Source organism: Zonotrichia albicollis, chromosome 3 (genome assembly GCF_047830755.1).
Source record: "Zonotrichia albicollis isolate bZonAlb1 chromosome 3, bZonAlb1.hap1, whole genome shotgun sequence".
Classification (NCBI taxonomy): Eukaryota; Metazoa; Chordata; class Aves; order Passeriformes; family Passerellidae; genus Zonotrichia; species Zonotrichia albicollis.
This window is the reverse complement of record NC_133821.1, coordinates 34558506-34570313: the sequence shown is the minus strand read 5'-3', so window position 1 is coordinate 34570313 and position 11808 is coordinate 34558506. Positions and strand designations below refer to the sequence as shown.

The 11808-nt window shown below is 45.9% G+C and overlaps 1 protein-coding gene across 1 annotated transcript; it reads left to right on the top strand.

Moving 5' to 3' along the window:
- Window positions 1–727: 727 nt before the first annotated feature.
- PRPH2 (peripherin 2) lies at window positions 728–10384 on the top strand. Its single transcript, XM_005483065.3, has 3 exons — window positions 728–1787; window positions 4505–4751; window positions 9895–10384. The coding sequence occupies exons 1-3, from the start codon at window positions 1207–1209 to the stop codon at window positions 10129–10131; spliced, it is 1065 nt and encodes a 354-aa protein (XP_005483122.1). The 5' UTR covers window positions 728–1206; the 3' UTR covers window positions 10132–10384.
- The last annotated feature ends 1424 nt before the right edge of the window (window positions 10385–11808 follow it).

Sequence of the window (11808 nt, the reverse complement as noted above, 5' to 3'; positions counted from 1 at the left end):
GTGCAGGAGTTTCCCAGCAGCTTCAAAGCCCTACGGGGCGAGTGGGAGATGATGTTTCAAAGCAAGCAGAGCTCCTGGAGCAGTGGGGCGGGTGGAAGAAGCCGGGCACCGCGGAGTGCCGCAAGGAGGAGGCGGCAGCCGCAGGAGGGCTCGGACCCTCTCTGTGCCCCCCAGCACAGCCGGCTGCAGGTCTGCAGGTCCTTCTGCAGAGCCGGAGCACCCCCGGGATGCCCCCCGTGCCCTCAGATACAGCATCCCCAGGGTCCCTCTCCATGAGGTGGATTCCTCCCTGATGGAAGCTCCCGGGTGGGTCTCCTTGGGCAGCCCTGCTCCCCTCCCCGGCCCGGTGGTTATCCAGTAAGCTGCTCATGCCAGCTCACTTTTTATGAAAGCACCTCTAGATTTCAGCCCGGGGTTTATTTGTTAAATTTCTCTGCACTTTTCCTTTCTCCTGCTCTCCTGAGATGGTGCAAGCCTTGGAAGTAAATAGAAAATGCCAAGCTTCGTTTTTTTAGGTCACCGTAAACTACACGCTTATCTCCTTTCAGAATACTTAAGCCACAGGATGTCATCTCAAGCCAGCACAGAAGGATAAGGACTCAAACGTAGGTCTGGCTGTAGATATGAATATGTTGGGATCACAGTGAGGAAGTGTATGTTTGTATACAACAGCCTTTTTAAATCCAGAGCCTTCTTCCTTTTTCCTCAAAGGTTCCATATTCTTCTGGCAACAAAGATCTTTTTATATCTCTGGCGTTTCATATTCCACCCAACAGCCTATCGTAGGAGAGCACAAATCTACTAAATAGTAAAATGAGGGATTACTTCCACTCATCTGTTGACAGACATTTCTCCAAATTGGATCAAATGATTAAAGGTATTAGAATGACGTCTTGCAGATCCAGATCAAATCATTTGAAACCTTGAGAGTGTTTCTCCTTTGCTTGGAAGAAACCACCAGAAATAGCTGTAGGTGCTAATTGTCCATTATTCTCACCAATGTGAAATTGTTAATTGGGACCTTTAAATATTTTACTCACTTGAATCCTAACCAGAGGTCTTCAAGATGGAAGGACTGTGCAGCGGCTTGCTTCCCGACGCGCCCTTCGGGATCTCTTCCGACGCCTGAATGGTTCTTCCTCGAGTTGCTTACACTGAGAAGAGGGGTCCAGGCTGTGAAGTCTTCCAACATCTCCCACTACAAAGATGGCACTGCTGAAAGTCAAATTCAATCAGAAGAAACGGGTAAAGCTAGCACAGGGACTATGGCTCATGAACTGGTTTTCGGTGTTTGCTGGAATCCTTGTTTTTAGCATGGGATTGTTCCTCAAAATTGAGCTCCGGAAGCGAAGCGAGGTGATGGACAATTCTGAAAGCCACTTTGTGCCCAATTCTTTGATATTGATGGGTATATTATCCTGCGCCTTCAATGGTTTTGCTGGAAAAATTTGTTACGACTCTCTGGATCCCGCTAAATTTGCCAAGTGGAAGCCTTTGCTGAAACCTTACCTGGCTCTGTGCTGTGTCTTTAACATGCTCCTTTTCTTCGTGGCTCTGATTTGCTTTCTCATGCGGGGCTCCCTGGAGAGCACGCTGGCCCAGGGGCTGAAGAACGGCATGAAGTTCTACCGGGACACGGACACCCCCGGGAGGTGCTTCATGAAGAAGACCATCGACATGCTCCAGATTGAGTTCAAGTGCTGCGGCAACAACGGCTACAAAGATTGGTTCGAAATCCAATGGATCAGCAACAGATATCTGGACTTCAGCTCCAAAGAAGTGAAAGAGTAAGTGACTCGCTGGGGTTTGTGTCACGTAGTGTCCATGTTTGGTCAGTGCTGGCCTCGAGTGCCAACAGGCGCTGGCTGGAAGGGGGTCTGTGTAAAATGGGGTCTTGTGTCATAAATCGTCCCAAATGACAGCTGGATTGCTTCCTCCCCTCACAAATTCCTCCAAAGTCATCCATAACATAAAATAAAAAGTACCAAGCTACAGTTCCCACTCGTACTCAGACAGGCTAAATAGTTTTTACTGTCTTCTACTGCTTTATAAACCCATTACCTTGAGCCACACTCCCAAAATCAACAGGAAAGTAGCAGAACTTTACTGATCCTTAAGCAGATGTCAATGTGATTGATTAATTTCCTAAAAAAAGAATTCCCTGGAGATATACTGTTGATACCACTTTTAAAACTCCACTCAGATATTGGCAGCTAATCATGGATGGAAATAAATAGAGGCAAAAACACTTTGCCAATAACTCTTGTCTTTTAGATCCTTAAGATTTAGAATTTTATTTTGTATTCACTCAATGGACTGCTTCAGTGCTGTGATAATACCGAGCATCAATTGATGTTCTTAGCTTTACAAAGTGGCCCTTGTAGCCATATGTATTTTAAGTTCTGTCCTGTGCCTAATTTTTTGAAACCTCACATGAAAGCAGCACTAGTTTATTGTTTCTGTACAAACCAGATCAGGTTGTTGACCAGAAACACCTTAATGGCTTTGATGTCAGTGCCCAAAGAGGCAGTAATCCTAAAATCAGGTTAGGTGCAGTAAGCTCAAGCAGAAAATAAGCATGAGAACAAAATGAACTTTTGAAATTAAAAAGTGGCATTAGGCATAAATACCCACAACTTTTAAAAAATTAAGCACTGGGGAAAGAAATGGTTATTCCGGGTTCTTTGGGAACATCATTTGTCAACATTTATGCTCTGTGGTTGCATAATGGGTCCTGTAAACTGGAAGCAATCTGCCTTTTAAATATACTGCCGTATTAAAAATGTCTGAAGTAATTTTGAAAAAAAGCTTTGTGTATCTCTTGGGATCCCTGCCTGACTGTGTAAATGGTGTTTATCTCGTGTGTGTCTCTCTGTGTGTTCCTTTGACTTGTTGGGTGGTCTGGTTGTTTTTGCAGTTCTGAATGAGGACTTTTTTTTAGTGGAAACTGTTACAGATTTAACCCGTTGCACTGCAGGGTGTTATAACAAATACATTCACTATTGGATAAGGGGATGTTCCCATTGCAAAGGTATGCCCATGGGTATAAATAACTGCTTGAAAAAACCTCGCCAGCATTATATGGAGATTTGAGAGCTGTAGCTTAATCCAGCAGCAGTGGAAGGGCAAGGCACAGGGGGAAAACGGGGTTATAGTGTCCTTAATAACTCATGCCTTGTTTGGGACTGAGACTCAAGGTAATTTCTTTGTACTACTGAGGCAGGAACTAGGGCATTAAAAATCTACAGATGGGTTTTAGTGAGTTCAAGGTTTGTACTACGTGGTGGTGCACAATCTCTGCTCCCATTCCTGGTGGGATAGTCTGGCCCCTTTGAAGCCAATGGTGAAGTTCTCCGTAGTTCCAAGGAAGGTGGGAGTCTGTCCCTCACAGTGGGATTTTTATATTATTTGTAGAGCAAAGGCCTGATCCAATATCCAATCTCTCTGAAACTGGTGGAGCATTTACACATGAATGGGAATTAGACCCAATCCAGAGCACACTTTACGTTTAGAGAGAAAACCTCAGCTGCATTTGCTCTTTAGATATATTTAGGTCATGATTGCAAAGTGGAATTTCCCTTCACCAGGTTGTTGGAATCACTTCTCTCTCTATGACACAATTTAAAAATATCCATATAGAAAGCTACAAGGGACACTCAGATTTTTTTTCGCCTCTCTACACCACTGAGACTCTCCATTCTGTGATTTTCTAAGAAAATGGCCTGTTTTAAAACTGCAGTCCTTTTATTATAGTCTTTCTGCAGAGTCAGTGGAACTATTTGCCTTCCAAGTTATCTTGCCTCTAAACATCTCCTAAGACACCAGGCTAAATGACTGTTAACAGAGAACAACCACAGTGTCAGATGAACAATAGCTGGGGGAGCTCCTGCAAGGACTTTGGAAATTTTGAAATTTTGCAACATCCTGTTGCTGAAGCACATTTCATGTTTTCAATACTGGCTACCTTCCCACGCCAAGAATAAATGCACAACCCCTCCTTGGAGATGTTATCATCAAAAAGAAGCTATTAGGTTTGCTGGATCAATAGATATAGAGTGGCTTCCAAGGCTGCTCTGGGTTCTTTTCCAAGTTCAGGTCAGCTCCAGCACCTCTCTTCCATCCTAACTATGCTGTGATTGCTCTTTTCTGACTGAGTTCTCTCATCATTCACTTTTGTTAAAAATTAATTTCTTTGAAGAAGTGACCCAAGGGCGTGCATTTCCACCAGGAGGAGTTAATTACAGACTCAGTGTAGCCCTGACATAGAAAAGGAGAGAAAGGACAGAGAGAGAGAGGACACCCTGGACAAACACCGCTACGTGAACAGGGGGACATGGAGAAAAGGCATGGTGGAAAATCCTCCTTGCCTTTGCTTTCTGTCCTCGTGCAGATTTGCTCCTGGGTATCTGTGTGTGTCTGTGTGTGTGTCTATGTGTATGTCTGTGTCTGTGTGTATGTCTGTGTGTGTGTGTGCACTCATGCTCCCTTCTGCCCTTGCCCATAGCCGGATCAAAAGCAACGTGGACGGGCGGTACCTGGTGGATGGAGTCCCCTTCAGCTGCTGCAACCCCAGCTCCCCCAGGCCCTGCATCCAGTACCAGGTCACCAACAACTCTGCCCACTACAGCTACGACTACCAGACCGAGGAGCTCAACCTGTGGCGCCGCGGCTGCCGGGAAGCGCTGCTCAGCTACTACAGCAGCATGATGAGCTCCATGGGCGCCGTCATCCTCCTCGTGTGGCTCTTCGAGGTACCCCTTCCCCTCACACACACTGCAGTCCAGTGCCAGCTCTGCAGGAGCAGGGGGCTTTTCTGAGTGAAAATCAAATCCCCATTGTTTGGCTGAGAAAATATCTGATAGCTGAGTAAGGGCTGAAAGGTCCCAGGCTGGAAACAGAGGTGGAGGGGGTGTGGGATCAGATCCCTCTTAGCAGGGGCCAGAGCCTCCAGTATCCCACAGCAAAAGAGGGAAAAGGGAGTGATCTTCTGTCCAAGGCAAGGTGCTGAGCAGGGAAGAGAGCGCAAGGGCTCTGCTGTCCAGATGCATTAATTTTACATGTGTCACCATTTGTGGGGAATGAGAAATATAAAAAAGCTGCACATCAGAAAGGTGTGACAGTAATTAGTGGGACAAAAAATGCAGTTAAAGGGTTTACACCCTGAAAAAATAAGGCTTTAAGCCACACACAGTGGAGAGATTTCAAGGCAGTGTGTGGACCTTCATCAGCTCCAAGAAAGCATTTGGTCAGAAAAAGTGGTTTAGGTGGAGCAAGTGGATTAAATTAACTTTATTCTGCTTCCCAAAACACGATGCAAATGCAAACAGGTGCCAGCACTGCCCAAGGCAGGTGTCTGTGGGCACCAAAGTGCAGCTTGGCTGATAAAATACTGTTCATCCAATGCAATGAATCCCCTGCCTCTGGGAGATGGCCAGTTCTCCAGCCAGGGTGTTTAATCAACACTAATGCTCGGGGAGCGTGGGCTGGCAGTGGCACGAGGGCTGGAACGTGAGGTGCTGGATGTGGAGATCAGGCAGGAGCTGCTGGTAAAAGGAAGGGTGCAGCTCCCTGGGGTGCAGCAGATCTTTTCCTATCCTTGGAATGGCTGCTGCAAATGGCATTGCCTATTTTAAATGATTCAGCTGCCTTTTAAAAAATTTAGATACATGCAAATTAAAAAAAGATGAGTTACATTTTGATACAAGCACTGGCCTACAGCCTTCCAGGAATGAAGATGCTTTTTAGAAAATAAACACCTACCTAAATCTGTGAACTGAAAAAAAAATCATGAAGTTACTCCATGTTGTGTTGTTTTAAAAATAACTGCTCCAAGCTGCAGGGAAATGTATTACCTCTTTGCTCTGTTATTCTGCTAAGAAAAGAAAGAGAAGGTCTTTATTTTAGCCCAGATTCAAGTGCAGAGCTCTTGAAGGGAGGGGAATTTTAACTGTGTTCAAAAGTCAAAGAAATTCAAAAACTCAGGGGAAAAATGCACAAAAATACCAATGCCAGCTGCAAAAAATCATGACTAGGAACTTGTAACATAGCTCTGCTAACTTGAAAGAGATTAATGACAGTGATATGTTAACATTAATAACAGTGATAAAAATGCAGTATTTTATGCTTAACTCTTCAAAGTACACCTGGGTATTTTTTTCAGCTGTGGCATAATGAGAAATAAGATCTTCTCTTCTTTTCCTTGCTTTTTCCAAAATTGGAGGTGAGACTTTTTTTCAGGCAATCAGAGGACTTGTAGGGCAAAACTTGAAAGAAACAACACGATCCTGGGTTACAATAACTTGCCCTCCTGAGTATTTATTACTTGCATGATATTTTACCATAAAGGGACCAGATTTGGGTTTGAAATTCTCTTTGAAGGGAGGAAGCAAAGCAGGAAACTGACATTAATTTAGTCTCCCTTGAAATATAACAACTTCCTTTAAATTCCAGTCAGGATAGGAAACAATTTTATGCTGAGTAGGAGGGCAGCAGAGGTTCCAGCTCCTGGCCAAGGTAAGTGTGGGTCTGAGCAGGGTGAGCCCAGGGGCAGAGGCTGTGCTGGCTCTGTGCTCCTCATTTCCACTTTGACTGACTTCTGGGAAGGCACAGAAAAGTGGAAAAGCAAAATCCTGGGTTGCTTTGCACCTGCAGCCACCATGGACTCAAACCAGGGGCTTCTCCAACAATGCCCTTCTGGGGGTCATGGACAACTCTTCCAGCTGGGTTATTGGAATTGAGGTGTGGGAAGGGGGAGAGAACATGGAGGGGAAATACTAATGACAGCTGTTATTCTGAGCTGTAGAAAAAGGTAACATGCCAAACAGGCACAGGGACCTTAGGGAGGGCATTTCTGTTTCACCTCTCTATACTAGGCACAAGGAAGGATGAACCTGTGTTTTGAAACATCAAAACTTCTGTTTGAAAAGAATGCTAATATCTAGAAGCTGCTCCTCCTAACAAAAGCTGTAGGCTTCCCATGTGTGACAACCAGTCATGAGGGTGACAAAAAAAGATCACACTCTGCTCTGGCTAAGCCGCCTCAGGCTAAACCCTGGCAAGCAGATGGGCTTCGCTGCAGAAGGTCAACAAGAGCAAGCCTGGATGTCTTCTTGACCTGCCTCAGCCAGCAAAGGGGAAAAGAGGGGCTCAAGGGTGCCCTGAATAAGGCATTTCAAAAGGAATAGAGAGCTGAGGCTGGTTCCTGAGATACTCCAGGTCTTCCACTTGTGCAAACATGTGGATATCAATGGGTCCAGCTGCCACAGCAGCCAAGACCCTGGGATTCACTTCTCATGTGCCACAGACTGGGCCCAGGCTGAGCTCCAGGAGAGCACTGAGACATTCACAGGAGGCACATTGCATGTCCTGTGTTGGAGAGCAATCTTTCTGATGCATTAACAGTAGGAGCGAACCCTGGAGATCTCCCAAACCAGCCCACAGGCAGCAGGGGCCCTCCAGAAGGACACAGTTTGCTCTGTTGGCCTAGCTGGAGCAGCTGAGTGTGCTGGGATGCAGGGGATCCACCAGCCCAGCCCTGCAGCCCTGGAGAAACACTGTGGCCATGTTCTTCCAGACACTTTAAAGCTGCTGTAAAGTGACAAGAGTTTCCATGACAGGGAAATCATCCCTCAGCAGGACTGGCCTTGCTCCGGGGCCCTGACCCCACAGCCTTCTGTGCTGGGTTGTGGTTAAGCTCAAACCTACAACTTACCCAAGGCTGGGTAAGGCTGGAGGTTTAGCTGTGGGAAAAAGGATTACATTCCTCAGCCTGCTGGCAATTATTCCTCTAATGCAGCCAAGGATCCTGTTTTCCCACTCTGCCACAAGGGCACATTGTTGGCTCAGGGACAGCTTGGTGTCACCCAGAGCCCCAGGGCCCTTTGCTGCCAAGCTGCTGTCACCCCCAGCACGTACTGGTGCCTGGGATTATGCCTTCCCTGGTGCAAGACTTGAGCTAAACCTGGGGTCCCAGACTCTCTGTGATCATACAGGAGAGAGAATGATTTACCAGACACTTGTCTCAAACTTCCTGGGCTCTCTTCTCATCTGGCAGAGAAGGCAGGCTCAGATCAGTGGGGGTGACAAGGAGACAGATATTTTGCATTGCTTTTAAGGAATCTCAGCTTCAGGGACTCAAAATCTTGCTCAGAAAGGTTTTTAAGAAAACAAAGTCTTAAACTGAGAGAAAATACCACAAAATCTCTTCCGAGGACAGGTCAGATGCTCTGTGCTGCACAAGCATATTCCTTTTTAAAAGCATGGTGATATTTAGTGACCTAGAGCCATCCAGGAAGCCAGTCCACCTACCAGGCAGTCAAACAGTGGCACTTGTAAAGTCAATCACAATACAAAGCTCCTGCTGACATGCAGCAAGGCAACACAAGTAAAGAGCGACGTGGAGGCCATTTCCTGCACCCAGCCCTGTTAACCTGCACTTGCAACAGCTTTTGATTTCAAAGATATCAGCCCCATGAGTGAGAGCAGCAAAACTGGGACTCAGAGTGGAAAGGAGATGTCAAAGGCTTTAAATCCCAAGACTAATGTGATGGGATTTGTCACTTGTTGTGACTTTTATAGAATAGTGCTTTAACTGATTTAAGTCATCATATTATTGGCTAGATGAGACTATTTCAGACTCAGAGCCACTAGAAACTTCCTTAGTGACCAAAGTGTGGCTAGTCATACATTCCTGTGTTAAGCAGTATCAACATTTGCCTTTGGATGTGGAAGCACTGGATGAAACTTGTTTGTTTGACCAATCTTTTTCCGAGTAGACAAGTGTAGCTTTAGTCTTCCAAGAGTTTGGAGACACTGACCATATACAAGTAGGATGACCACAGTAGACAGGCTGATGGATGGTCCATGGAAGCACATGCTTGGGCAGTGCCTCGAGCCCAAAAGCCAGATGTGAATTCTGCCTCTGCCCTTGCCATGTGGCTGCATCCCTAACTCAAACCTGCCAGCCTCTTCAGCCCTCAGGGCTGAGGAGGACCAAAGGTAATCAGCTCCTTGGGAAACTGGATAGTGCGACAGAGGCATTGCACTTCCCTTAGAGAACAAGTCCTGTGAGGTCCTGCCAGGAGTAGGTGTTCTCCATCTGAGCTTCACCCAGCACCTGAAGGACCAAACCAATCCTACTGCTGCCCCATCCCAACCACCAGCCCCACCACGTCAGCAGGCTGCCTCTTCTGGGAGCTGCTCTTCTGTCCTTCTCTACTTCTCTCATCAATCACTTTCTTCACAAGCACCACAGGGGAGAGGTCAGATTGTTGTGAACAGTGTTAGAAGGCAGGAAACAGGCTAAAACCACACTTCCTCTCTGGAGGCAGGTGCAGGGTGTTGCCAGTGTCAGCAGGGTTACACAGTACAGTAGAAAAAGTCTCAGTCAGGGCTGCTGGGACTAGGTAATATTTAATCAGAAATATAAAATTTGTTTTAGGTGGAATCAGGGAGGGATCACCCACTGCCTTGGTTTCCTTATTTGCACATATACCTATATTAAAACAAAATCAGAATCTGAACCAGACAAACTAATGGCTCAAATCCTAACTCTGCTCCGTTCTGCAGAGACAGTGATTCATTAATATCTCCTTGATCAGCTTAATATACTCACCAAGCATATTAAGGTCAATGCAAAGCCAAAATATTTAGCTAAAACTAAGCGGGTGGTGGCGAAGGACATCCAAACTGCCTTGTGGACACCCCGTGCACAGCAGCCAGGGATGCATTAAAGCCTTCTGGGAAGGCACCAACACTGATGGGGCTTGTGGAGAGGCCCCTTGGGCACATGGCCCCTGGGAGCAGCATTCCAGGGTGCCCGGGCAGGCACAGGGAGGTGGGATGGAGTGCCCAGACCCAGCTGACACTCTCTGCCTCTCCCGTTGCCCGGCACAGATGTCGGTGATGGTTGGCCTGCGCCTGCTGCACACCTCCCTGGAAAGCATTGCCAATCCTGAAGACCCTGAATGCGAGAGTGAAGGGTGGATCCTGGAGAACAGCCTGAAGGACACTTTCAAATCTGCGCTGGAGAACTTGAAAAAGCTGGGTAAGTTCAACCAGGTGGAAGCAGGAGCCGAAGGGGCCGAAGGAGAGGAAGGCGGGAAGACGCCAGCCATCACAACAGTCAGCTGAGCTGCTCGCTGAGGTGGACTTTTTCTCAGAGAAAAATAACACAAACTGAGAATTGTGAATATATCTACATTTGAAAAGCTATGTATCAACCACCTGAATACACATTTCTACGCACGTTCGCTTTTATACACGGGAGCATACAACATAGTGCACCTTGGGATAAAACACTTATCCACCATGTGAGTACACCATATCCAGATCCTTTGGGGAATATGACCCCGACTAGGACTTGTAATATTCACATGTTCCCTTATCAGAGACAGTTAGTTTAGGAAAAAAAAAAAATTAAAAGAAAAAGATTGCTGGCATCACACAGCAATCCATTCCATCTTATTTTGAAATTAAAAGTGGAATTGGAAAAGTTAATTTTTTTTTTTTTTGCTCAAGTTGTTTCATCAGCATACTTTCTGTACTTCAGCTTTTAAGGACAAACAGATTGGGTTTCTGGAGAGTATCATGATAGAATTCAAAGAAAGAAGGATTTCCAGAATTGTATATAACTTAGTATACAGGTATTTTGACAAACCTCTCATATGTGATTTTTGTTAATGTGCTAAGCAATGGTATTTTCTGCTGTATTTTTAAGACATATATAGAACAAGATGCAAACTTGTGCTGAGAATTTATGTTCTAAGCAAAAATTGTAATTTAATGAAGCAGCCAAGCATCATAAAAACAACATTCAGGTAAGACTGATGGGGGTTATTTCTCAGGGGTTTTTGCAGGCTGTATATCTTGAATGCATGTGTTGTAGACTTATGCTTCACCCTGTATTTAAATTCTTTGCAGAAGCTTAGAAGATTCATCTTTTAGTGGGTGGAATCCAGGCTATGAGCATGTGCCAGTTATGGTTACTCTGGACATTTTACAGAGTATGTCATCTCATAACTTGCTCCAGAATATTCAAGCCCAACTATTTTTAAGGCAAGAAAAAGACAAACCCAAATCCAGACCCAAACCCAGGCCAGTTAGAACTCATACTTTAAATGTTTTCCAGGAGCCTAGAAAGTGGACACCATTCATCCACAAGTACATCAAGCCTCATCCTTTCAGACCAGGGAAAACTGAGTTTAAATCAATCCCCAATGTGAAAATTTCACTTTATGAGGGATGGAGTACTTTAAATCAAAGGGAAGGCACATTTTGCATATGCTGCATCTCTCCAAACATAATGTCATAGCTGGAGAATCCTGTTCTCAAGTTGGAATAAAACATGGAAAGAGTTTGCTGTGGCGTGCAGCCTTTAATGAGGGAACAAAGCATCATCTTGAGTTTATTTTGCCAGATAATTTCAGCTAAAGGGAAGGAAACCCTAGAGAACAAGCCCCAGCCCCCTGCACCGAGGATTGCAGAGCCCTCAGTCCCTCCCTGCAAGCCAGGCACCACCCTTTGACCCTGGCTGTGCAAACCCTCTGCTTCTCAGGGTGTACCAGGGAGAGGTTTCTCGGTGGGTCCCTTCTCCCTGGCTGGTGGCCAGCCCTCAAAGGGAGCAGTGTCTGCAGCTGTGTCACCGCTGCACAGCCCCCTGGCTTTCATTCTTAATCACTTGTGCACTTGCCCCAGCAGCACTCAGCTCCTCCAGCTCCTGCCCCAATTCCCTCTAGGATGGACAGACAGTTCAAGGCAGGACAAGTGGGATGTGTCCACGCATCACGCCATAGTTTCCATCTCAGTGCC

Coding starts and splice junctions, on each gene's coding strand:
- PRPH2 (XM_005483065.3), top strand. CDS start 1,207: ATGGCACTGCTGAAAGTCAAATTCAATCAGAAGAAACGGGTAAAGCTA. Junction 1,788..4,504: donor AGCTCCAAAGAAGTGAAAGA/GTAAGTGACTCG, acceptor CCTTGCCCATAG/CCGGATCAAAAGCAACGTGG. Junction 4,752..9,894: donor TCCTCGTGTGGCTCTTCGAG/GTACCCCTTCCC, acceptor TGCCCGGCACAG/ATGTCGGTGATGGTTGGCCT.